Raw genomic sequence first — 26723 nt, 5'->3', positions numbered from 1 at the left:
AGGTAGTCAGGTGGGCATACAGGCCCGTAGACAGGCAGGTGGACAGAGACAGGCGGCAGCGGATGGAAAGTTATGTGAACAGACGGACAGACAGGCAGGTGGACAGACAGACAGACAGACAGACAGACAGACAGACAGACAGACAGACAGACGGGCAGGCAGCCGACAGACAGGTAGGTGAACACTGGACAGGCATACGGACAGACAAACGGACAGAGGTTATTAAGGCCGAACAGACTGGTGGGCGGGCGGGCAGGTTGCCAGGCAACCATCGCCATGAGGATCGCCGAGCTGAAGGACGACAGCCTTCTCACGGCGAGACGAGCGATAAGCCCGAGCGCGCTCCTTCCGTGACGGGCCGACCGGCCGTTCGTTCAAAGACCTGCGGCAGTGGCTGGTTCGGGATCTGCCGCGCCCCAAACTCAGCCACCGTCGGGCTCGGTGGACCGTCAATGTCCAGACTGGTTTTATCACCGTAACATACTGCTATTAATAAAACACAAATTCGGATAAACATTAAATATGTATTCATATATAATACAGAACTGCATTGATGAATGTTGCTACGAAATCTAAAATTAGATAACGCAGCCCAGCTAATCCAAGTAGGATCATTAAGTACACAGTATGATGTTAAGTGAATAAACAGGCGTGATTAAGTGCCGACGCTCCTAAACTACAAAACACGTAAATGACAAAACGAGGGTGGGTTGGAAACCTCTTCCCAACATAGCCACATGCCGAACTAAGGCTGACGGCTAGAGGTTGCCTGGCAGCTTACCAAGTCAAGTACCTATATGAAGTTAGAGCATTAAAATAATACAGGCCGGCGGAGATCATGGCAATAACTTGTAACGTGGTAAATACACCACCCATTGCACTTCATCGGTGTTCCAGAATCTGACCCAATACGATCGATGCTCAATCGAACGTTCAGTTCATTGAAACCAGTGATTGCGGTCACCCATTAGCTCTGTTCGCTGAAACGCGAGCAATTATGGTCACAATTCAGTTTCGTTCGCTGTACAGCGAGTGTTCACGGTCATTGTTCACGGGCTACCCGCGCAGGGCGGGTCGCTTTGTACCGGCGCGGGCGGGGCAGGGTCGCCACTCCCAGCTGCACATCAGGGTCACCAGCACTGTTGAAAACCCTCCCACCACTGACACAGGAGGAGCACATCTCCACCTTAGTTCGATATCAAGGCAGCATTCAACGCATAGGCACAGTCTGACCAGCATTAGACATATCAAGTAGGTAGCGTATTGCTAATACTGTGCATAGCACCACAGTACAATAACTGGCATTGGTTGATATCGTAAATACTAATGCACATCACACCCGGGTGCCAGCAATGGCAGTCTGACTTTGAGAGCCCTTGAGCTAGTTAATCGCCTCACGGAGCATATCCCAATCATACTGTGCATCGTAAACACAGCCCACCCCACTCCCCCCACGCAACGCACACAAACACACTCACCCAGATACACAAACACCAGCTCGGGTCAGCCTTGTCTTGGAGCTCTTTGCCCTCCCTCAGCCAACTCAAACACAGCCGTCTACGGTCTTCTCAGCCCTAAATAAACACGAACAGAGCGCTTAACTCCACCCGAGTTCTGTACCTGCCGACATATGGCCCACAAACGGCTACTGGTAGAGCGAGTAAAGGACCAAAGCCTCTCCGGTCGTTTAACTGCCTGTGTTGAAAAGAGGATTAGAGCAAACGATTCCACAGCCTGGAAGGGCAGCGTACGGGAAAGATAGAGGCAACGCACCAGGTAGATGAGCTTTCCAGTATATCGAAATTTGAAAACGCTGCTGGAGCACGAGGAACTGTCAGGTTGGGAACGGATTTCAGTCATCTCAGTATACTACTGATTCTGTATTCCTAGGCTAATAAGCCTAGTTAAAACAGACAACCTACGATCAGTCTCTAATGTAAAACAGATTTAAAAACAGCGTTTAACTTATGAAACTTGACGGCTCAGGTCAAAGTTTCTATGGTGTTTGAAACAAACATTTATAATTGCTTTTCGTTGCATCCAATCATATGTTACCGGAACTGTTCGCAGTATCTCCGTTACGGATTTGACGAAAACACGTCATGCTCACACTGCATATTTTTTCGCTGGATTGGATGAGACCCTGACCGGAATGTGACACCCCTCCCAGCTCCTCCCCCCCCCCTCCAACAGCCTGTCATATACCTAAAATCGAACACATTATAGCTGTGAGAAGGCGTACCTTCGACCTGTCGCCAATTGTTCTCATCAGAGAAGACTGGTCGTCACGGAGAAAAGCCGGTCCGTGGAGTCTACATATATCGATAGACAGTACGCGCCGGAAAGGCGTGATATCACTGACTGGCAGGAAATGGCAGTCGTCGGCCGACCTCCTCGAACACGGCGCGCTGGTCGGGGGTCAGCAGCGGCACGTGCTCGGCCACCAGCTCCCGGTGCCAATTAATAAATTATAAGTTGTCATCATCGCTGTGTCATGCCTTATGTGTCTTAAAGCGCCGGAACGGCGCCGCGTATCGACATGAAATTTACTGGGCACAAACTTTGGGTGGGGCGGACCATCGTATCAAAAGATGGGCGCAATCGGACCAGGGGTGCGCCGTCGGCACGTGCAAAAGGGCGCTTCCATAGGGATAACACGCTTCCATAGGGATAACACGGTCCGTACAACGGGCACCTGCACACCGGACTGGGACACTAGGCACCAGGCATCAGGCTGGGAAACCGGGCACCCGTACATTGGGTGAACGGGTACACCAGATACCCGTTTACGCAGGCACCCGTAGTACACCGGTTACCCGTACCCCGGGCACCGGCGTTCGGTCAGTCGAGGTAGGGCAGGATGGCCTCTCTGATGACGGTGATGTTGTGGTGCCACCTGGTGTGGTGTATACCCGGGTACGTGTGCAGTCGCAGCGCGCCGCGCTTGTCCAGCGTCTTGAGTCCGATGTCGTCGGCGCGGTACCCGTGCCGCTGGTGCACGTCCACCACAGTCAGGTTTGCGTCGTAGTACGAGAACTGACTGCGGAAACACGGCGGCAGCGGCCGGGCCGTCACAGGCAGGCTGACTCGGACACACAACATCGCCACTGAGTGCATTGGCGTCAAATATATCTACGTACTCTTGACAAGGTAATTTGCTATCGTCTGACGGGGCCTCAAATAGAAGCTCGATTCCGGTGAAATTAGAATATGTTCTGGAATTGTTTATGTTTGACATGAAGTTAAAATCAAGTTAGCCCGTTAGAGAAATAGTGGGCATCAATGCAGCACTTGTAAAATCGCTGTCTGCTTGATTCTAGCTTGCTATAGCATTGCTAAGGTCATGTTTCGTTGACTGCTATTTGATATACCTAGCATTTACAAAGCGTTGGCATCGAGTCTAGCCTGACTGAAAGCTGAGTTACACGGCCATAAACTTGCAGCAAAAGGTCGAATCTTTTATGTCCTCATTTTTCACTCGATCGAGATCATTAATATCTGAACCTAAATTTCACGCTATTTATGCATATTGGCAGAGCCAATTTACCACCATCTACCCCCAGAAATGAGGCAATTATGTGAGCCTCGCGATGCTGAGCGTCGAACCATGCAGCCGCGTGCCACAACTCAGTACGTGCACCCGAGCAGGTCCTCCCTGCCTGGATGGCCGGGTGCACAATGGTGACGCATTGACCCCATGCGCGTAAACAAGTCGGTTCCCCGTAAATGCTAATGTGGGAGGCATGTAGCACACGATCCCAACTAGAGAGCTCGAGTTCTTTAGGAAGTCATCAACAGAGCGGGGTGAGTAGGCCGTATGACAAAAACAGCATTAGCTCTGTAGAAAAAGTACCGCTCCGGGGCGCAGTGGCGCCACCTGCAGCGGCTCCTGGCAGACTGGCCGATCAGTGCTGAGATGAACCCAGAGGAGGCCTGATCAAAGAGAATGAGGGTAGGTGGACTGAAGAAAGTCGAATGGCTGAGATGGGTCGGAGAGCTGAGAACTGCAGATGACCGGTAGACTGAGGAGGTTCGGTGGACTGAGGACAGTTGGAGAGCTGAGGGCAAGTGATGAAAGTTGGGCAGCTGGTGACGGTCGGAGTGTTATAGACAGGCTGAGCGGGGTCGGAGGGCTCAGTACGCTCAGAGGGCTGAGGGTCAGAGGACTCAGAGCGGTCGCATGAGGACGGGTCCGCCGCGCTCACCTGCTCTGCCACGGAGTGATGACACCGTCATCGGGACCGCCGATCAGCACCAGCCTCTGCAGTCGCAGCAGGTTCCGACGGTAGCGCTTCGAGCTGTTCGAGAACACCTGGCGACGTAGCCGCACGGCATGTCGTAAGAAAGATTAGTGCAGATAGTGACCAGCTTTTCATCAACAGATTTTACCGAATCATTGCTTGTTTTCTGTACGTAAAGCGAGTAAATATCTAGTGTGGACATTTATTCAAACTGAACGTCGAATAATGGAAACCCATGGCACGCGTGTTCACCCTCTACTGGCACCTCTGCCGATCATCCCTCTATCCCCTCACCTCATTGTCCAGGGGCGCTAGGAACTGGCTGTACTTGAGGTAGGCGGCCTGCTCGCGCGGGTCGTTCCAGTAGTTTCCGACTGAGGTCAGCTGGCCGAACCTGCTGTAGAAGAGTCGGAACGCCTCGTCCCGCACCGCGCCCGGAAACACCAGGTGCAGGAACCCATCTGAGGGAGTATTACAACGAGTCAGTGGGTGGGAAAACTGGATGGAGAAACCCATTTAAAAAGCGTTCTTTTGATAAGGAAACAAGGCTGCGTAGGAGCAGTATTTAATCATGCAGCTTTCAGCATTTCTTCCGCCATGCATTCTTTGAGCACTGTGGCCTACAGTCCAGTAAAGTCGCTGACTCCAGTCTTTCAAATTCAGTTCGGTACGCCGGTCACCAAACTCGACCGGCAGACGTCACTGAATACCTGACGAGTCACGACAATATTGCATGATACATTCTTAATATCAACAAACTGATTTGTAAGCTACCGCTACCTAATACCTACCTATCCACCTTCCTAGACCTTCCTCCGCAGGTCAGTCAGATGCACCAGTAGCCCGGTCGGTGGATCGCAATGCTCACCTCCAAACTCGCCGGTTCCCACGCCCGAACTGCCCGGCCTTTGGTTCTCACCCCCCCCCCCCCAAATGGCCGGTTCTCAACACAGAAAATTGCCGGTTCCCACCCCTTAACTGTCCAGCCTTCGGCTCTCACCTCCGAACTGGCCGGCCTGCGGTGAGCTGAGTGATATGAAGCTGCTGAACGGGTGGTTGTCCCAGCTCTGTACCACTCCCCGAGCCACCAGGCCGCCCTGAGAGTAGCCTGTGAAACCAGCGCATTGATTATGGACCCGCAATCACCACCAGAAGCAGAGTAGCAGAAATGGCATCGGTAATAATCAGGATAATGGATTAAAGGAGAAGATCGTGCTAGGAGTCGATTGTTAACCCGCGCGGGGCTGGGGTCTCCAGCCGAACGCGCGGGGCTGGGGGTGGGTAAATTTTACCCCCCCCCCCCTGTTATCTCCCGAACTGATGGTCCGATTTGGAAAATTCAAACGCCAATCGAAAGATCTCATCACGAACAACTAAAAACATGTACTTAATTTAAAGTTTGAGCCTTGAGGTCAAGGTCAAGGTCAGGTCAAGGGTACAAATTGCAAGTTTCTACAGTATCGGCCTTGCACCGTAGTTGCCGAAGAATGGACTGAGACTGATTGCCCAAAACGTGTTCTTAGGCTACCAAGACAATATTCGCTGCATACAATATCATTCAGAGGTCAAGGTCAAGGTCAGGTCAGGTCAGGTCAGGTCAGGTCAGGTCAGGTCAGGTCAGGTCAGGTCACCAAAAACAAAATATAGAAAAGGGCATGTGCGACACATGCTTTATGGGTCATTTTATTCATAGAATTCAATGGGCACACTCAATAGGTGATATGGACCACATCTGGATGAATTTTAGGTCGAGGTCAGGTCAAGGTCAGGTCAAGTAAGGTCAAATTTTGAAGTTGGTTGTTAAGGCCTAAAAAGGTGTCTATCTGATGCAGTTTTTCACGGCGAATCGAATGGTGCTATTTTTGTTTCCGTACGAGGTCTAGAACTTCCCAAAAATTCATTTTTCAAAATTTTTGTGTGTCGTGACGTCATGAAATTTCTAATAACTCCCACATTTTTGAACCGATTCTTCTAAAAATTGGTATGTAGGTGCACATAGACCACGTCTCTGACATAAATTCCGGTTTTTTCGATACACTCAAAATTTTTGATTTTATAATTATTTTCCCAAAAAAGTCAGTTTTTTGAAAAAAAGTTTGGCCAAAATCCAAAATTTTCAAAAAAAAACGAGATAGCCATTTGATAGACAAAGTAGAAATACGTTTAACCTTTTTTGTTACGTCTTGATTCCTTTAAAAATGAAGATGTTAGCGGCGTTTGAAATTTTGCCGTTTTTTAGGCGAAAATGGCGAACATGACGTCACTAAAACGTCAATTTCTCAAAAATTTTCCGACGGATTTCGCTCAAATTTTCAGGGAACGTGTCAAATTGATGTAAGAAAAGGTACTGAAAGTTTGGCGGCGCTGCGGAGTTATTTACCAAGTAAATGCACCTCTTCAGTCCTGTTGTTGATGAGGCGCTCAATCTCTGTGCGAAATCCCTTCACCTGCGTCCAAAGTCGCTCCAGACTTCGGTAGTTGGGGAACAGGTTCATGTTGTGCACCTCAGTGCCTGGATGCGCCTGTGAAAATGGTGGTCACTTTGATGGTCGATTAACTAAGGGAAAGGTGTCTGCTCAGCTAGTGAACCTAATGAGAACTAGAAGAGTTGAGCGCTGCATGGCTGTGACGCTGTCACCGTCACCTCAACTGATATTTTCTCCTTAGTTTAGCCATCCTTGAGCCATGATGACAGTAGGAGAGCAGGACTGGAGCACTCCATGGCTGGGCATACTCAACCCTAAAAAGGTGCACATACGACATATAAAAATAAAATCTACTTTGTGTGGGACCGGGGTCGGGGGCTCTGGGTGCAGTTTTTCGAACTTCACGTTGAGGGATTCTACTATGGACCGGTACAACTGATTAAGCCTGAAGCGGCAGTCTGTCAACCACATAAATTAATAGTACTTACCTATTAAAGCTCTCTCACACCTAAAAATAGCACTAATTCAAATTATTAAATGACATCACAGCCAATTTATGCCAAAAGAATGTAAATCCAGATCAAAAGTGAGATACTCTAAATAAAGTTTGGACTCCAAATACAATCAAATTTCAAACTTATTATTATAGTATTTCAGAAAAGGCACTAACGTCAATGTCAAGAAAAAAGCAGCGTTGCTTCTTGTGTTTCTGACCTGCCTTATGTAGTCCGATAGGTATTCAAGTGACCCAGAGTCACCCATCACTCCATGTATCATAAAAACAATTTTGTATCCGTCAATATGCTGAAATAGAAGCATAAAAACGTAAAACAAGGAGCTTAAACGGGCCATTTTCACAAAACAAAGGTACAAAGCATGTTATTGTTTACATAGAATTATTTTGTAGACATTAATGGCGAGCACGATACAAAGAGCGATTGTCTGCTTATATTGCTGCAAAAAAAAAGATAGAGAGAAACCGTCTATTTGATATTGCTGCCACTCCAAACATTTTAGCAATTATAGAGCATTTCAAACCGAAATGGAGCTGAATGATCCTCGCCGTTCAGTTTTTAGCCCCCTGACGAATGTTTTTGATATTTTCCGAAGACATATGAGCACGAAACTTTTCGTACCCAGACGGCATACCCCGAAGTTTCTTCACCCAAGCCCCTCGGATTTCGATTTCTTATGCGCTGCTGTTCCATCGAGAGGGGACATTTGCCCCCAATGACCCACTTCATATCCACTAGTGAATACCTAGTGATGTTGCTGTGACAAAAAAAAAAGAAATTTACCTATAAAAACGTTTTATTCAGTACGTAATAATAAACTGCATAGTACCTAGCGTCGCTGCGAGTATGGTTACCAAGGGCCGGGGGCGGCAAGCGGTGTGATAGGAATGCACGCTTGATATGAAACGAATCGTACCAATACCCATACGGCAAACATGAACACCCCGAGCATATTACAATCTCTAACAGTTAACTGCTAATGTAAACTATTTCATCACGATCGCACGTCGTCAGCCAGCTCTTACGTCACAACCCCTTCCTCAGCATACTTGGTAAGCAAATGGAGAGCAGCAGCAACAAGACGGAGTATTTCTGCTGTTTCTTACATAAATACATGCAAGACAACCCAATATCACGACAGAGAAACGACGAAACGCCTGAAAGCGAACATTTAGAAATCCTATCGAAATTGAGCTTCTCGCGAAAAGTCAGTGATCATTATAGGTAGGTACACTTATAGTTCGGCTACACCAACGCTGGTCATTCGGTGTCCAAAAATGGCAATCAAGTAACGAACAAAGACGACTGTTACCTAACATAGTCATGTCCGCATGCGTAATCTCAGTAGAGCAGTGTACAACTGCTCTATTTGCAAAATCACTGGTCTCACACTGACACCCGGGCCGAAGTCACTGGTCCACCGGCGAGAGAAGCTCCGTCCCCGCGGCGCGGCACAATTCACAGACACTGACTCGCGGGCGGCCGACGCGGCGCACTAGCTGGCCTCCTCCTCCGACACCTCCAGTATCGTGTTCAGGTCCTTGGTGATCTTACCGAGCAGCTCGCGGTGCTCAGAGTTTCGCGCAAACACCGCGTCCAGAAAGGTGGGCTCGCGGAAAAACTCAAACACGTGCTCCACTCGCGCGAGCGTCTTGTCCGTGAGGTGGCGCTCCACCAGACTGGAGAGCATCGCCTTCAGGTCCAGCAGGCTCTTGGTGATGAAGCTGCGGTCGTAGCTGAAGTCGATCTGGTAGAAGCTGATGATGGTCATGCAGGTCATCTGGAACTTGCGCTGGAACTTTGCGGCCAGCACCATCTCGTCGTGGTCGAACTGCTCGTTACGGTTCAGGATCCCCACCTTGACAACCACCTTGATGAGGTTCTTTATGACCTTTTCAGACTCCTTCTTGTTCCCCGTCTGTCGGCAGAAAAAAACATCAGTTATTATTCAAGTGCAGAGGAGAAAGAAAAAATAGCGCCGTTTCAGCATCTTTAGAAACAGCGACAGGTTATTTTTTATCTACCTACATACGGAGAAGTTGGGTCGAACATCGACGCCAGTGACCTCGATGTATTCAAGCTGTGGGGCATTACAATGCTTGATTAGGTAAAACTTTCTGGACATCTGTTAAATACGATTAAGAAAAATATGCTTGGTTTGGTTTCTTTTGTGGTTTCAACAAATGAATGCGAACGATTTCGTTTGAATAAATACCTACCAAACTCAGTTAGAGCCGCCCGTTATTATTTCACTTGAATGATATTTCAACAAGTTGTCAGAATTGAATTGAATAATGGTCAACAATTTAGCCATACAGAGAGCAAAACCGTTAAAATGGGCGATATTCGCAGAAACTATTTTCTTTTTAACAATAACACTTTACTTCATCATTGCATGGTTTTTATCTCACTGCCATCGTGCTTCTCTCGTCGAGGCGCGTCGACTTTACAATAATTTCAAGATACCTAACTAAAGACCCCATGTTTTAAAATTTGATGAAAGGTCAGGAGCATGACCTCACCGGATAAGGTCAAAATTGGTCGAGCTACATATCTGTATATCCGAAACTGTTGAAACATATCTAAGATAACACCGTCGCCCCGGTCATGTCATTATTAAGTTTTGTTTTAGCTGATTATCTTTAGGTAAACGTTACAGGACCTTCAAGGAATCATTGCAGGGTTGGAGCTTGGAAGTGAAGTTTTTCGAAGTGCAGTATCCAGTGAACACCTAATTAACTATCGATATAGGGCGGAGACTTCCATTTCGCGTCTAGCTAGACGCGATATGACGCGTCTAGCTGGACGGTGGCTGCGTCTAGCTGGCGACGGCTAACTTTTGACGTGTCTAGCTTGGAAGTCTCCGTCCAACAGGACGCAAAGTTAGACGCCAACTTGGACGTCTGCTCAGTAAGACGCCAGTTGGACGCCAGTGGAAGTCTCCACCCATAGAGATTTAGCACTCGATGGATTTATCAATTGTTTACATGCATCAATTCAAACGTTTCGTCATCCAGAAACGTTTCGAATGAGTCTAACAGCTACGATAGCGAGTGGTTTTACCGATAAGGTCTCATCATCAAACATATATTTGATAGCACTTAAACAGGGCAATCGGCTGATAATAAACGCCGATAACGGTGCAAAGTGTTACGCGGTTCTGAGCCCTGAGGCTTAGATGAACCGCTCGAATATTGTGCATTCACAGTTGCACTGAGGCTTAGATCAATTGTTCGAATATTTTGCATTTACCGTTGCATGTCGAGATGTTACACGTATGATGTTATGTGAGCATCCAAGAGGACATAAGCAGTTTACTTTTTCCGAGGCCTGGCGAGATGTTGATCTTTAACATAAACATTGCAAGAGTTTACATTCCAACCCCAGTAGGTATACAAAGTTAACGTGCGGTTATATGTGCGGACTAATCCACCCACATGACACTTAAATTCGTTTTTAAGCGATTCGGCTCGAAGTTCAAATTGAAGCATATCGAAGCTGTCACATGAGTTTTGGCAACTTCTGAGTCTGCTCAACAAATTTTTACCGTTACAATTTACATTCTCTGTTTGTGCTCGGTAAATACCCGGATGTTGTGTGTGCCAAAATGAGCATACTATGATGACATCACTGGATGCAGCTGGTACTCAACGTCCGAACGATGGTATAAAGTGTCAACGCTTGTTATGAAACCCTTGTTGTTCAGTGTCACTAATGTCAATATCGAGTAAGCGCGGTTCTGTCCATGGCAGTGATACAATACATTACACAGCAAACGACGTCATCACCATTCAATATTTAGTCCCGAAACGTACCGATGGAATTAACCGGGAATAATTCACATGTTTGAGTTAGGCGAGGCTCAAATTTGTTCAGGTTGGATTTTGCCCCTTTCGCTGAATAAAGCGCATAGTAACTCTAATTTCGATTGACGAAAATGTACTTAGAATTAACCCTAGAACGCCTAGGGGGGGGGGGTTGTATCAACCCCCCCCCCCCTGAGGTTTTTTCGAAGTGCACGCTAAACGGCTTGTCGTAGCGGGCTGAAATTTTCAATACCCTCTGGGGCAACCTTTGCGCATCTTTTGCCGAAAAAAATTGATCGGGTCATGTCAGGTCACGGAGTTATGACGTCATAAGAGGTACAGCCTCCGGCCGGATTTTCACAAACTGAGTGCCAACGCCCGAGGTTTCCTGCCGGTGGTACGGACATCGGTTGATGGATCGTGATGAAACTTCCCATGCATGTTGGGGCAAGTATTAGCTATCATATGGTATAAGAAATTTGACCGGGTCAGGTCAGGTCACGGAGCTATGACGTCACAAGAGGAACAGCGTCCGGTACTATTTTTGAAAAGCGCCCGAACCACTATTTTGCTAATTCTTGTCACCTCAATGGGAATATGCAGCAATATTAGCTTCTATAGGGAGCAAATGGACCTCCCAAATCCAAAAATACAATCAGATTTCAAAAATTTAAATTTTGATTTTTCGAATTTCTGCCGCCGACTGTGACCTTGCCGACTTCCGGCGCTCCCAACGCGCCATTTTTAGAGCTAGGGAAACGAAATACATACCAAACGATAGAGAATTGATCAAGGAACACGATAGTGAAGGTTTCAAGTCGATATCTCCCACCGTTTTGCCGCAATCGCCGCCGAAAGTTGAAAAAGTCTATTTTTCCGAAAATTTGACCTTTGACCGGTCAAAAGTAGGTCAAATGTTGACCTAGGACCAAAAAATATACCACCAATCGCGAGATCTCGTTGAGAGCAATCCGTTGGTTTTTTCCGCTAAGCTCTACGACCTTCCGTTTCGAAACGCCAGGGGGGGGGGTCGTAACAACCCCCCCCCCCCTGGTCGTTCGTGTTATGAGAAATGGCCTGGTCGTGCGAGGGTTAAGACCCGACTTATTTTTTTGTAAGAACTCCAGCCATCAACATCAAGAATGGCCTACTCTCGAAAGTACTTGTTGAAAACTGATGAACGTTTGCATTTCGAGCATCCCTTCAATTCGAGGTGCTAACTACAGAGGAGACTGCAGCAGCGCTTCACGACAGCTTACCACGTTCTTGCAGAGCCTGTAGAGGTTGTCCAGGATCTGGCTGGTGGCGTCATCCAGCATCGTCTTGGCGACGGCCTTGTTGCTGATCTTGCTGGCCAGCTTTTTCTGCACGCGCAGACCGATGTCTTTGGCGCGAAACTCGCTCATGGTGCCGGCCGTCGGAGGCCGACCGAGGGAGCTGAAACGGACGAATGGTCCGGGGTCAGAGGCGAGGTCGGCGAACGGAGCGCAGAGCCGGAGCGGCACCAGCCTCCGGCGCGCCGCTAATCGTATGCCGCAGAGAGAGTATCCGAACAGAATAATTGATAACGATCCGGCACGGTGGGCCGCAGCGATAAGGCGGAATAAATGTTTGGCGGAATCAGCATATAAAACAGTTAATAAGTAGATCGTGAGGAATGGTAATGTGAAATGAATTGGAGCACCAGAGTTCTTTCGGCGTATTATCTACAGTCTACACGGTTCTTTAGCCACAGGGCCTTTATCAGGATACCAGGAAACGCAACGTTCTACTTCTACGATCAACTCTCTTTAAACGTTTCCATAGCCACAAGCAAATCGCACATATCCTTCGACAGTAGGCAAATCGTGATTTCTCCTACTTTAAAATCATTTGCGCGCCCATTTTAATAACTAATGGCCAACAGCAGCCCGGGTACAACACGGGTCAAGAAGTGCGTTACGAGATGGAAACCATGGTTTCATCCGCTATCTTCGAGTGCCGCCACCTGTAAAAGCAGCGTCTGTATTGGTGGAATGGTACCCCGATCGCGAGGCGCGGACAATGCGATTATTTTCCTCGTCCTCAGACCTTGTCACCATCCCAAATGCGGCGTACGTACCTATATCGCTAATGTCTGTGTGTTTGTTGGTACCGGAAAAGGGTCCGCATTGGGCCTCCGGGGGTTTCCGGCCCTATATCAATGGCTCAATGTAGTGAATCCTGATAGCGCGTGGTTTCGTCCACCAGCTCACCCAGTTGTAATGCCGGGACGCGTTTCCACAAAAACATTCACTAATGGACGCAGCCGAGGTGTGTTTATCGCATTAAATCAACACCTAGATAAAAACGAGTAAGTGAGCAATGACGTTACCGTCGTTACCGTAACATCGGATTCCTATCAAGGTCGCAATGTCCATTGTCCATACCACATATAGCTATTGCCTTATAACAATTTGCACGTCCTCTCAGCCCCACCGCCTCTGCTAAGTGGGTATCCCCATTCCCCTAGCTCTAGTTCGCCTCGCCATGGTAATCTAGTGGGTAGAGACCCGATCTCGGTCCCCTCACGGTCTCTACTCTCTTCCTTGTCCGCCCCGCCCCGCCCCTGCCGGAGTGAGTGTGGTCTTCCCGGCTGGTAACGGGCCGAATTATAGGCCGCTACGGCCGACAACATCGAGAAGCATCAGAGGGTTGCCACTGGTAATGGCAGAGAAAGGGTTACGACTGTCTAATACCCCTGTCCCGGCAGAAGCTCATCGGCAAGATCACTCAGCCCTCACACTTCACCTCTAAGCCGATACACCCCACCTGGCACCTGAGTGCCTGACCTCCCGGCCGACCGTCTCACCTGGTGACCTCGTCCCACCGCGGCGGCCGCCCGGGTCACACCGTCTGCCCGTCTGACCCCAGCGCCGTGCCGTCTACCCTCCAGCAGTCGCCTCAAAGGGTCATTGATCACAACGCACTACAGGGAACCCAATCAGAGAAGATGTGAACTCTGACTGATCCCGTGAAATTCCTCACAGAGGCAGCCGCTAACGGGGCGTCGCTAAGGCGATAGCGGATGGTTTAGCGACAGTGCGGCACGGCACGATAGGCGACAGCACGCTTCGACAGTCGGAGTCAGTTCACATCTGAGACATTCGGCGGGATAATTGGCTCGAGCCGTCACAATGGACGCAGGCTCGTCAGCGCTACAGGTGGAACTGGGCGCGCGCACCACTGAGTGCCAAGGGCGAGATGCAGACTGTGGAAGATGGCGGACGGCAGCGCGGCTTTCCGCGTATTCCAACCTACACTTACAAATCACACGTTTACCTATACTAGCGAGTAGCGAGCGAGGTGGTATACGACGCCACGGCCACGCTACTCAATTCTTGACAGACAGTATAATTCGGACGCGACTAATGCAGAACAACCAGCCGTGATTCCGCTCCCAAACGCCACACAGGACTCTGCCGAGCCAGTGATACCGGCCGCACATCACCGCATACAGGGCTCCAATCACCTCAGCTACCAGGCCATACCTAGAGGTCTCCTATATCCAATCCACAGTGCTCCTATCCACTCGGCTACCGTGCGGGATAACCAGCAGTGCAGTATCGTGTTGCAAGGCGTGCAACTGCAGAGCCCAGACAGGTCGGCACGAGCCGGCAATCCGAGAGCTCCGTCGCGTGTTGGCATGACACAAGATGGGCCACACGACACGACGAACAAAACAATGCAGGCGTGGGGATTCTCAGGCTTAGGCAAGCGCGCCTGAGCCACGCGAGAGGGGAGACTGTCGGCAGTCAGCTGAGGGAGAAGTTAGTCTTCCTCGCTGAGACAATCCGACGGTTATGAATGCTTAGTATAGATGATAGCTTTTTACTTATCCGATATCTTATCTATTCGTCGGAGTAATGATAATTAGGTACTGGACATGTCCTTATAGCCTGGAAGTCGGGCTGACCCATTCAGAGATATATGTTAGCACAGATAAAGCAATCCAACTAGCTGACATTTTTAGAGTTCATCGTCCTTCACTTATCGATTATCGGCACTCTGTGGGGCATGCGGCACGGGTAGGCTGAAGTAGAGTGCGATGCAAGAGTCACGAACATCGTCGGATTAAACTCTCCAAAGGAAGTTTAATCCGACAAACTTTTAATCCGACAAAGATCTGGAGCAAATGATAAAAAATAAAAATTGACGATTACATCTTCATTATTCGTATGGGTATTTCCAAATATCAATCTAGGCCGCGAGGAGTGGGAGAGTCATAAAATGATAATAAATTTAAAAGGAAAAGAGAAAAACATGGAATATATACGATTACGTCATATGGGCTACCATGCAGTCGCCTCACATCGCAACGTATTCGTACCAATATACATATTAATCAGCGCCAGCTGGCGTTACTGAGTGATAACCGTTCTGACGGTCACACTGTGAAATGGGGCGTGATTTCATGGCCACCGGGCGCCCTCGTCCCCACACGTCAGCTCGCGGTCTGGCCCGTCACGCTCGGTCACGTCACGGAAGTTTAGTCCGAGCACGTCCGTCCATGTGACGTCCGTGGGTGACCGTGACTGTTGAGTGACATGATTGTGTTGAGCTGCGACAGCGTGCGGTCAGCCGTGGTTCAGCTGCCGTCAGCTGTGGTTCAGCTGCCGTTAGCTGTGATTCAGCTGCCGTCAGCTGTGGTTCAATTCCGGTCAGCTGTGGTTCAGCTCTGGCAGGCTGTAGGCAGCGGTCAGCTGTGACTCAGCTCCGGCCAGCTGTGGACTGTGGATCAGCTTCAATCAGCTGTGGCTCAGCTCCGGTCAGCTGTGGACTGTGGCTCAATTCCGGTCAGCTGTGGCTCAGCTCCAGCCAGCTCCGGTCAGCTCCGGTCAGCTGTGGACTGCGGATCAGCCGCGGTCAGCTGTTTGTTCCCGGCTCAGCTGGGCGCGCCTGACCCTCCGCCCCAGCCGAGCTGACCGGCTCCACATTCCCATCCGCTGACGTGTCCCGCCCCGCGGCTGACCGGAGCGGCCGGCTCGGTGGGATGGCTCGGGACGGTGACGGAGCTAACACCAACTCAGACCGCAGGAACAACAGCTGAGGCCTCTCCGTCCGCCGCACAGTCGGGTATCGCCGCGCTGGCCTGACCGGCACGGCGGACCGGCCCGCTCAAGGTCACCGGACGGCAGTTAGACCACCAAAGTGGGTCAGCCAGCGCGTGTGGGCCGGTGGAGATCACCCCAGACCATCCCCGCCCCGCTGGGTGATCCCGATCTGCCGAGTGCGAGCGGCGCCGGCGGTCGGCGGCGGCTCACGTGCCGCGGACCGGCCCAGCTGACCGCCGTCGGCCAACGGCCAGGGGCTGTTCAAACGCGCCGCGCCGGACTCACCTTGAGGTTGCCGGCGGCCCGCTGCCGGGCACCGGCCGGTTCAGCCGCCGCGTCCCGGCGACACCGGTGGGCTGCTGCCGTTGCTCGTCTCTCCACCGGCAGTCTAAACACCGGGAGAGGTGTAGATCTATCGCCACCCACCGCTGCAGCCACGTGTCACGAGTGCGCAGCGGCTCACCCGCAATCAAATCCCGAGTCGACTGCGGGCGGGCGGGGGAACGGGACCGAGCCGACACGGCCGCCGCCGTGCCTGCCACCTGGCGGCAGCGCCCCCAACCTGATCGGCGGGCGCGAGTGAGAGGCGGGGCGGGGCGCCGGTGAGCTGAGCGGGACAGGCGGCCGGGCCGGGACCACAGGAGGCGGCGCCCGGCCGGCCGGCCGGCCTCACCGTCTGTCCAGTCAGCACCTGGCGCACCAGACACCGCGGCAGTCGCCACCTGCGGCTTCCGAGAACAGAGATCCGAGACGGACGGAGCGGCGCGAGCTGGAAGGGGCGGCCGAATAATCGGCACGCCGTACTGGTCATCAGCGTCGCCACGGGGAGGGGGCAAGCGGGGCAGCTTGCCCCTCCCCCCAACCTCGAACCGGCACCCCTGAGATCGAAACAGATCTGATGAGATTTTGGAGTCGAGAAAAAATGGGGGGGGTACCTTTCTGAGAATGCCTGCGAGGTCGGACCCGCTTGGAGCGGGCAGTTCAAGCCTGAGTCGGAGTCGGAGTCGCCAAAATCTTCAAGACTCCTACCTAAGACTCGGAAATGTCAGTGCTGTGATTCATTCCATGTTCCTAGCTAATTCTTGATTACATTTTATAGCCGATTTTCATAAGTTTTGAAGTGCTGACACAAAATTTTCGTTTACATCATTCGGTTGTGTCACTCAATCCGTTTGCAATAAGTCGCTGGAATTGTGCGGCTATTCGAACGACTATTTGATACAATTGTTAATTTTATAACAACACAACTGCTGACGAGTGACGACGCTATCTCATATCGATATATATATATATATATATATATATATATATATATATATATATATATACTCGCTGTGTGATAGCCAGCCTCTAGTGCCAAGACTCAGGCGCGGATACAAGGGGGGGGGGCCATGGGGGCCATGGCCCCCCCTTGGCCGATTTTTTTCAAAAATAGAATAAAAAGTTAAAAAGTTAAAAAGCTGAAAAGGGGGCCTCCTGAAAATAAAGTGGCCGAAATCCGATGAGTTTTTTTTTAACCTACCCACTTAGTTATTTCTTAGAAGACTAGCTGAGAAGACTTCTTTGTTAGAAGATTGGTAAAGCTTTTCATAACTTGGAGGTCTCTTATACTCACAGAGATGACCACTTTTACAGGGCCTCCTAACCTGCACAGAGGGCCTCCAAGCCTGCACAGATGTTGAGATGTTGCCTGAACAGCTAGATAAGCTCAATAGACGCAGTTTTTTTTTGGGGGGGGGGCCCAACAAGTGGGAAGATGGGGCCTCCAACAGGTGGGATTATGGGGGGGGGCCTCCTGGTTTCTAATGGCCCCTCCCTTGGAGATTTTCTGGATCCGCCCCTGCCAAGACTGTAGATCTCCATGTATGGTGTTTCTGTTTTAGGTGTGTGATGTCAGTTATTTTTATCTGAGGCGCCTCAAGAAAATAGGCCCATTCACATACGATGGATGATAGTTATAAAACGTGTCAATTTTGAATTTTGAATGTTATTCCTTTTATGATCGAAGCTACGATACGATTTCGAATGTATCATTTCTATGTAATTGTGATTGTTTTGCTATGCGTGTCCGTACCTATAATGTCTGAAGATGTTAGCAGGACTAACGAAACGTTACATGTAAATATAGGTACCATTCTCCAATGTTTTCCAGAAGATGACAGAAGGATTGTTAGAAACATAGAGACTACTCGGAAGAAGCTCATAAATGCACAATATGCTGTCTTGTTTAATGAATTTTGCATATATATATATATATATATATATATATATATATATATATATATATATATATATATATATTCTTTGAGACAAGTTTGGTTGAATACGATCGCGTATTTGTTTTTTATCACTTTCTTTTGAAGCTTTTCTTTCTTTCTTATCACTTTCCGGTCAGTTTCTGGCAGCTGGTGTAAAGTATCTCCAATGTTCATACATGCATTATATTGATTTACGTTTTGCGACGCGTTTCGAAGTACTCACTTCGTCATCAGGCATTTACACTTTACACTCTCATCACATTTAACACTTACATTATATCTAAGTTACTTCATACATTTTTGTTGACCTTAAAACAAATGCGATGTGACCTATGTCAAAATTCAGTGCACGGTTGTTCGATTCTAGTTCGAAAATTCAAACGTGCTGCTTCCATCATGCAACATCTCCATCTACTACCACCGATCTAGCAGATACTAACGTATCAGAATGAACGAAATGTCTCGTTCACTATACACTGAACAGTCCCCTCCCCCCCCCCCCACACACACTTCACCATCACCTCCTATCCTGTCAGCGTGATCCGTCCCCTGTGTTCGCGCTGATCACACATGGACGGGCAGTGTTCTAGGATGTAGGCGGCCTCGAGGATCCTCAGCTTCCACATGTTGTTCTCCCTGTCCAAGATGCTTGTGTTGTCCACCATGTCCTGTCTTGTGATGCGCTCACCGTGGGCACGCTGGGAGTGTTCAGCTGGACCACCCGCAGACAGATGGTATGAGAGTCGGCGGGACAGGGTCATCGTTGTGCTGCCTATGTAAGACGATGTGTCTCGGAGCTTGCAATCTCCTTTTTGACAATTGTATTTGTAGACAACATGCGTCTCTTGCAGGCAGCTTCTTTTGGGGCGGTTACAGATCACCAAATTGGATGTTTTGGGGCTCTTGTAGTATACGATCAGTTTGACTTCATGCCCTTCCTTTGGAATCACATTTTTCTTCAAAATGCTCTTCAACACCTTCTCGTCACTCAGGTAGGCCTCATTCATCTGGTTCATGTAGAACAGCTTGTGAACTTGCGACTTGGGTTTGGGCTGGTCTTCACCTGTCATTTCTCTGCCGTTGGTGTGTGACTGTCTCGCTTGGTATTTGTCCAGTGTTGATTTGACTTCGGCATCAATGTCTGTACAGGAGTAGCCGTTGTTTACTAACATTTGCTTGACATGTTGAAGCTCTTGGTGCACTAGCTCCCATGTGCTACAGTGTGTCATGGCTCTGCGCACGTATGTGCGTATCATGCCAGTCTTGTAGCGTTTGGGGCACGCGCTGCGAGCGTTCATGCAACGGCCGATGTCAGTTGGCTTCCTGTACACTTGCGTGACAAACTTGCCTCCTTGTGCTGTGTCCACGTCAACGTCAAGGAAGTGGAGTCTGCTTCTTTCTTCAATCTCGTACGTGAACTTGAGGACGGAGTTGTCTTCGAATGTTTTCTTCACAACTTCTAGAGCTTCAGCGTCTTCAACCTGTAGGCACACATCGTCAACGTAGCGCTTGTAGAAAGCAGGCTTGTTGTCCAGCTTGGAGAGCACCTTGTCCTCCACCGCACACATGTATGCGTTTGCAAAGAGCACCCCAAGTGGGGACCCCATTGCAACGCCGTCGATCTGACGATACAGGTTCCCTGATGGGCATCTGAATACAATTGTCAAAAAGGAGATTGCAAGCTCCGAGACACATCGTCTTACATAGGCAGCACAACGATGACCCTGTCCCGCCGACTCTCATACCATCTGTCTGCGGGTGGTCCAGCTGAACACTCCCAGCGTGCCCACGGTGAGCGCATCACAAGACAGGACATGGTGGACAACACAAGCATCTTGGACAGGGAGAACAACATGTGGAAGCTGAGGATCCTCGAGGCCGCCTACATCCTAGAACACTGCCCGTCCATGTGTGATCAGCGCGAACACAGGGGACGGATCACGCTGACAGGATAGGAGGTGATGGTGAAGTGTGTGTGTGTGGGGGGGAGGGGACTGTTCAGTGTATAGTGAACGAGACATTTCGTTCATTCTGATACGTTAGTATCTGCTAGATCGGTGGTAGTAGATGGAGATGTTGCATGATGGAAGCAGCACGTTTGAATTTTCGAACTAGATTCGAACAACCGTGCACTGAATTTTGACATAGGTCACATCGCATTTGTTTTAAGGTCAACAAAAATGTATGAAGTAACTTAGATATAATGTAAGTGTTAAATGTGATGAGAGTGTAAAGTGTAAATGCCTGATGACGAAGTGAGTACTTCGAAACGCGTCGCAAAACGTAAATCAATATAATGCATGTATGAACATTGGAGATACTTTACACCAGCTGCCAGAAACTGACCGGAAAGTGATAAGAAAGAAAGAAAAGCTTCAAAAGAAAGTGATAAAAAACAAATACGCGATCGTATTCAACCAAACTTGTCTCAAAGAAGATATATTGCCTGCTTATACACATATATATATATATATATATATATATATATATATATATATATATATATATATATATATATATATATATATATATATATATATATATATATATATATATCAGTGTACTTCGGAAGCAGATTGTTTTCAATACAAATGTTGTTAAATGCTACGGCGTTTTCAGCGTTCGTGATTTTTCGAGAATCGAGATGTTCGTTCGATGTTTCGTATGAGAGCTCGAGTCGATGTTTCATGTCAGGCGAGTACTTCTCCAACGGCTCACTCGACAACTTACTCCAACGTACTCGACCAACGGCTCACTCGACAACTCATGCTTGAGAACACCACCATCATCGACAGATCCAACAATGTCAGAGAACTACATGTACTTGAGGCCATACACATTCGCGACAGTGACCCCACCATAAATCGACAGGTCAATGCTAGAGGCACTCTCATGCTGTTCGAGGGGACGCCGCGGTTAGGTCCAAGGAGGACCTAAGTTAGGCTCCCCAGAGACCAGAGCACCAGGTAGCCTTAATAAGAACCCTGCTTGTTGTGTATATGTATGCTCATTGTTCATCTTTAGGGGAGAGCGGGGAGAGTTGTATCATGTCCAAGTTGTATCAGGGCGAATTGTGCCAAACTTATCCAATGGATGGCGCTCGCGACACGACCAGCCGACGAGGTTTTCCGGGCGCCATCTTTCCCTGTTCTGTCTTGTGGCTGAGTGGACGCGTCTCGAGGTGAGAGCCGATTTTATGTTTTTTTTAATGTCATTCTAAAAAAATAAGTTGCAAGAAAATGTGTGTTCTGGGCATTTAGATGTGCACGAATTTGAAAGATCTCCGTAGCGGTGGTGAGGGTAGGTTCTAAGGCTGCGTGAGTGAAAACGGATTTCTCCAGCTGTCTGCTGTTTTTTTTTAGCACGAGGATGTTTTTTCCAAGATGACGGCTAGGTACATGTTGTATCAGAGCCGGGTGGGGTATGTTGTAACATGTATGTAGGTATGTATGTATGGGTATGTTGCTTTTGATCGCGAAAGCTAAGCCCTGGCTCGCGTTTGTAGGTAGCTAGTCAATGCTCGTTCCATTTCGGCACAATGTGTTGGCTTCTTTGCTCTTAACGGGCCACTTTTGCGTCTAGTCTGTTGACGTTTCGTTCGGATTGCATTAACCTAAGTTTGGTCTAATAAAGTGAAGCCTTTGAGCATACCTATACATTGTATTAACCCCATTTAATGTTGTTGTTATGTTCAAAACTAGTAGCAAGCACACTCCCTGAAACGTGAAATAGTGATACAAATTACCCCACCATGTGATACAACTCACCCAAGCCATGGGGCAAGTTGTATCAAAAACATTGTTCTATTCGGGAGACCGTAGAAGAAAAACTGGTAGAGGTAGCGGAAAAGTTACTTTGCACAAAAAAGCAGAAGAATCAAGGAAGTATGGAAATAATGAGTTTATCACGGATAGTTACGAGGTTATGGGTCTCGGAGTAAAAACTGATACAACCCACCCCACTCTCCCCTATTGTTTATTCACAACTGTATGTAACACATTCGTAGGAGAAGGTACCGTTTGTTATGTGCATGTTTTTAAACAAGAAAAATCAAATTTGACATTGAACCCTGTGAACTTCCTTTCCATCCCGTGTCATCAGAAACCTAATAATTGTGATAATAATATTGTTTAACCCGCGCCGTGCTGGTGGCCTGAACTTTCCGCCGAGTGCTGGGGGGGGGCGTTTTCACGCCCCCCCCCCGTCTAACTCGGCTCCTGGGCCACGTAGCGACACGCGGTAAGCGGCAATCGAAAGAGCGTCAAAAATAAGGACGAAAACACTTCGGTCATTTTTTGGGTCAGGTCAAAGGTCAGGTCACCAGAGGTCACCAAAGGTAAAATGTTGACTATTTCAACATTTTGGAAACTGCCAGCGGCTATCTCGGGAACCGATAGAGCTACAGCGCCGCGGAAAAGCGCATTCGATAGCCCTTTTACAGACCTTTCTGAGTAATGTTCTCAGATTTGACCTCAGGTCAACGGTTTAGCCTCCAGAGGGCAAAAACTCCAAAAATAGCCGTTTTTACGAAAAACGTTTTTTCGTCAATAACTTTTGACTCATAAGCGCCATGACATTACTTTTGCCAGCATCGTGTTCCTCTCGTCCAGACGCGTCGAATGAACTATTCGTTGACCTTGAAAGGTCATTTTGAAAATTTGACCTCAGGTCAAGGTCATGACCTGACCGAAAAGGGTCATGTTGCATATCAGTCGATCCGTATCGTCGAGCTGAACACATCTGACGTGTTTTCACCGCTCTAGCACGTCTCTATCAAAAGTTATAGCCAAAAAACTGCTGGCGACCAATCATGACCTGAGATGACCTCAGGGGCACACAGAGGGGTCACTGGTGCATTTTTCCTATTCAGTGTGTCATGTTTACCTATGAACCGATGTTTGAGAGCGTTTTGAACAATATTCGTCCAAAAGAGGCGCATTTCAATTTTCTCCCATTGACTTATAATGGAGAGGTCGCAAAATTGACCTGACCTTAGGTCACAGATATCAAAAATCCGAGATATACATTTTATACATACTGTTACTCATATCAATCGCTGAAAGTTTCAAAGTGATCGTTCAGTCGGTGTAGCTATAGCGAGCCTTTGAACTTTTTCTGAGGTAAGGTCACTTGACGTGACCTGGTGACCTGACCTTGAACGGCCTAGGTCTGAAATTTTCACAACATGTGCGGAAATGATGTAGGAACACGTGTACCAAAAACGGCGGCGCTGCGCGCCGCCGTTTTTGAGATATTCGCGAAAAACCTGAGGGGTGGGGGGCGTAAAAACGCCCCCCCCCCAGCACGGCGCGGGTTAATCTTCATTGCTTGAATGAATACTGTATATGTTTGCAATTGTATGTCATGTATGAATGTCTTGAAAATGTCATAAGGGTGACGAAACGTCGACAATAATAGAAGAGATGCTTAAACTGTGGATATATTTACTTACAATCATGAGCTTTGGAGAAGTACTCGCCGGACATGAAACATCGACTCGAGCTCTCATACGAAACATCGAACGATCATCTCGAAAAATCACGAACGCTGAAAACGCTGTAGCATTTAACAACATTTGTATATATATTACCACATGCCGAGATATCCCTTTAACATTAGCACGTGCATTTGGGAAATGGCTTCGGCCCGCCTCGGCTAATGTTGAAGGTATTTGGGAAACGATTCGGCCCTAGGGCTTTTTGATTTTCCCAGACAAAATTTTACTGAATATTCTGAGCGGAAGAACCAATTCCAAAGAAGATATTTACGGATTGTGTGTTCACTAACAGCAACAGCAAAAGTAAGTGACTGCGTGTTTACTTACTTTTCATGCTTTTGCTGGCAACGTACTTCAACTATAAACAAGGGTGTCGTTCCATTGCCAATTTATTTATTGCTGCAGAACATGGTCAGAATAGTCATTATTACTACATAATGCACGCAAAAAAAAAACAATTCAAATGCGAGAGCATCTTAACCCGGCAGTTGCTGGGGTATTTCGCCACCCGCCGTTTGCTGGGGAGGGGCGTTAAACGCCCCCAGCCGATAACTCGAGAACCAATAGGCGCAGCGAAACGCACGAGGCGGCAAACGAAAGAACGCGACGAGACGCTTTAGATGAGTACTTTAAAGATGAATTTTGAGGTCACGGGTCGGGTCAAGGTCAGGTCAAACACCTGAAATCGGGCTTTCAGTAGCATGGACTTCAGGACTTCGCAATGGGCGCCTCTCGTCATAAACTCTGTCAAAACGGTGCACAATCCATCATATAAGGCCTACAAGAGTGTCAGCTCCATGTAGGGGTCAGTCAAGCATAGGTCATGGTCAAGGTCAGGTCAACCGGGTAAGCACATATTTATTTATTTATTTATTTATTTATTTATTTCACATCGTGACTGTCCTTTCCATCATACAATGGCTGTTCTTGGCAGTCGTGTCCAATAATCACGGAATTGGGAATCGTATGCACATCATTCAGGACAGACAAACGATATACGACCATACAGCGTGTAAAAATATACCTCATCATGCAGTGTTCTTCTTAAACAGGGAGAACTAGTCATCGCCATACTGTTCCCTCAGCAGCATCGCCCGGTACTCCTTCTTAAATCTGTGCAGGCCTAGCTCGCGGAGTGCTGCTGGGAGGCTGTTATACATGGTCACAGCGCTATACAGAAATCGACGGCGGCCGGCCTCCGTTCGGATCATAGGCGTGTCCAGATGATCGGCTTGTCGAGTGCCGCGGCCATGCACGCTCCCTCGACACGCTATACTAGCACGCAGAACCTCGGGCTGTCCCGTGGCGAGCATCTTCTTCAGCAGCATGACTGATTGAAATCGCCACAAGTTCTCAGCTGAGAGCCATCGCAGTTCTCTCATGACGTCACTTATATGATCGAACTTTCGGCGACCCGAGACAACGCGAGCGCCGAAGTTCAACAGCCTCTGAAGCCTACTGGTCTGCGTGACACCGCATACACCGTAAACACTGATGGCGTACCGAATCGTTGACACAGCCAAAGCCTGCACGAGCGTGACTAGCGTGTCCCTGGGTAGGTAGTGTCTGGTGTGGCAGAGGCCACTCAACACTCCTGTACAGCGGCGCACAACCTCGGATACGTGAGTGTCAAACGACAGGTGTGCATCAAATGTGACGCCAAGGTTCTTCGCCGTCGGTGACTGCTCTATGGTGGCGCCCATAAAATCGACCGTGATGGGTGGAAGTTGCCGTGTGTTTTGGCGTGTGCCGATGACCAATAATTGAGTTTTGTCTGCGTTAACTTTGAGACCGTTTTTACGAAGCCAAACTGCGAGCGCTGCTAAATTTTGCTCCATGCACGCCACCAGAGCGTCAGCGTCCCGGGGGCTACCGAACACGGCCAACTGAGTGTCATCACAGTACTGCACTAGACACGTGGCATGCGAGACACTCTCAGGCTGAAACAACGGCATGTCATTTGCATATGCACTGTACAACAGGGGGCCCAAGGCGGATCCCTGGTAGGTGCCAATGGGGTTGGCCAATGGTTGAGAGAGCATGCTACGACCGTCCGGTGTCCGCGTCACAACCTGTTGAAAATGGTCACCGAGATAGCTAGCAAACCAGCGAGTATCGACACCATACTGTTGGAGTTTCTCCAGTAGCCGGTCGTGAGGGATGACGTCGAAGCATTTGGACAAGTCCAACATGCACAGCAACGCCACCTGCCTCCGGTCCATCGCCTCAAACATCCTGTCAGTCATGGTGAGGAGTGCTGTCTCTGTCGAGTGGTTTGTGCGGAACCCGTGCTGACATGTGGAGAAAAGGTGATGTTCGGTGAAGTAGGAATAGAGCTGCTCATAAACGATTCGCTCTGTGATTTTGGCTATAGTAGGAAGGATAGCTATGGGCCGGTAGTTTGAAGTGTCAGTGGACCTGGGGCTCTTTTGGATAGGATGGATTAGTGTCATTTTCCAAGGTCGCGGGACTGTGTGAGAGGCCAGACTGGAATTAATAATATGTGCTAGAACATGTGACACAGCTGGGAGACAAGCTGTGTCATATCCCCGAAAATCAAAACTGATATGCGCAGCCTGTGACACATGTTTTATGGGTAATTTGGGGCGTAGAACACGATGGTGACATTCATTTTATCATATGTGTACGTGTTTGGCTCAAAAAGTTTAATTTAAGAAAAGCATGTATCATGGTCGTGAAGTAGTCACGAGAAATTGCCAGGATTCAGTTCAAGATTTTGGAAAATGCGGAACGATAATCAATAATCGAAGATAGCCATTTGATTGTTCATGGTATTGGCAGTCTAATGGCGTTTACGGCATGTCTGTATGTCTATTCTGTGATTTTATATGATTTTTTGAACATATGCCGTTTTTGGTCAAAAACTCAGAAATCATGACGTCACTAA

General features: G+C 48.5%; 2 protein-coding genes across 3 annotated transcripts; both read right to left on the bottom strand.

The window, feature by feature from the left end:
* Positions 1 to 504: 504 nt before the first annotated feature.
* Positions 505 to 7735, bottom strand: LOC122386456 (lysosomal thioesterase PPT2 homolog). Of its 2 annotated transcripts, XM_043375652.1 has the most exons (7): positions 7706 to 7735; positions 7382 to 7471; positions 6622 to 6763; positions 5242 to 5349; positions 4536 to 4702; positions 4206 to 4312; positions 505 to 3040 (listed from the first exon to the last, which is right to left on the bottom strand). In XM_043375652.1, the coding sequence occupies exons 2-7, from the start codon at positions 7442 to 7444 to the stop codon at positions 2842 to 2844; spliced, it is 786 nt and encodes a 261-aa protein (XP_043231587.1). In that variant the 5' UTR covers positions 7445 to 7471; positions 7706 to 7735; the 3' UTR covers positions 505 to 2841. The 2 variants fall into 2 exon arrangements, with proteins under 2 accessions (XP_043231587.1, XP_043231586.1); XM_043375651.1 differs by lacking the exon at positions 7706 to 7735 and having other exon boundaries at positions 7382 to 7559.
* Positions 7736 to 7960: 225 nt separating this feature from the next.
* Positions 7961 to 16736, bottom strand: LOC122386455 (tumor necrosis factor alpha-induced protein 8-like protein). Its single transcript, XM_043375650.1, has 3 exons — positions 16346 to 16736; positions 12248 to 12425; positions 7961 to 9100 (listed from the first exon to the last, which is right to left on the bottom strand). The coding sequence occupies exons 2-3, from the start codon at positions 12392 to 12394 to the stop codon at positions 8678 to 8680; spliced, it is 570 nt and encodes a 189-aa protein (XP_043231585.1). The 5' UTR covers positions 12395 to 12425; positions 16346 to 16736; the 3' UTR covers positions 7961 to 8677.
* Positions 16737 to 26723: the final 9987 nt, after the last annotated feature.

Source organism: Amphibalanus amphitrite, unplaced genomic scaffold (genome assembly GCF_019059575.1).
Source record: "Amphibalanus amphitrite isolate SeventyFive unplaced genomic scaffold, NRLGWU_Aamphi_draft 000252F_arrow, whole genome shotgun sequence".
Lineage (NCBI taxonomy): Eukaryota > Metazoa > Arthropoda > Thecostraca > Balanomorpha > Balanidae > Amphibalanus > Amphibalanus amphitrite.
The sequence above is the reverse complement of the archived record's forward strand: the minus strand, read 5'-3'. Positions and strand labels throughout refer to the sequence as shown.

Excerpts from the sequence above, each read along its gene's own strand:
- LOC122386456 (XM_043375651.1), bottom strand. The coding sequence starts at position 7,519 with ATGGCCCGTTTAAGCTCCTTGTTTTACGTTTTTATGCTTCTATTTCAG. Across the intron at positions 4,703-5,241 it reads GCAGGCCGGCCAGTTCGGAG|ATGGGTTCCTGCACCTGGTG; the intron begins GTGAGAGCCGAA and ends ATACTCCCTCAG. Across the intron at positions 3,041-4,205 it reads ATCACTCCGTGGCAGAGCAG|TCAGTTCTCGTACTACGACG; the intron begins GTGAGCGCGGCG and ends GTGTTTCCGCAG.
- LOC122386455 (XM_043375650.1), bottom strand. The coding sequence starts at position 12,394 with ATGAGCGAGTTTCGCGCCAAAGACATCGGTCTGCGCGTGCAGAAAAAG. Across the intron at positions 9,101-12,247 it reads ACAGGCTCTGCAAGAACGTG|ACGGGGAACAAGAAGGAGTC; the intron begins GTAAGCTGTCGT and ends TTCTGCCGACAG.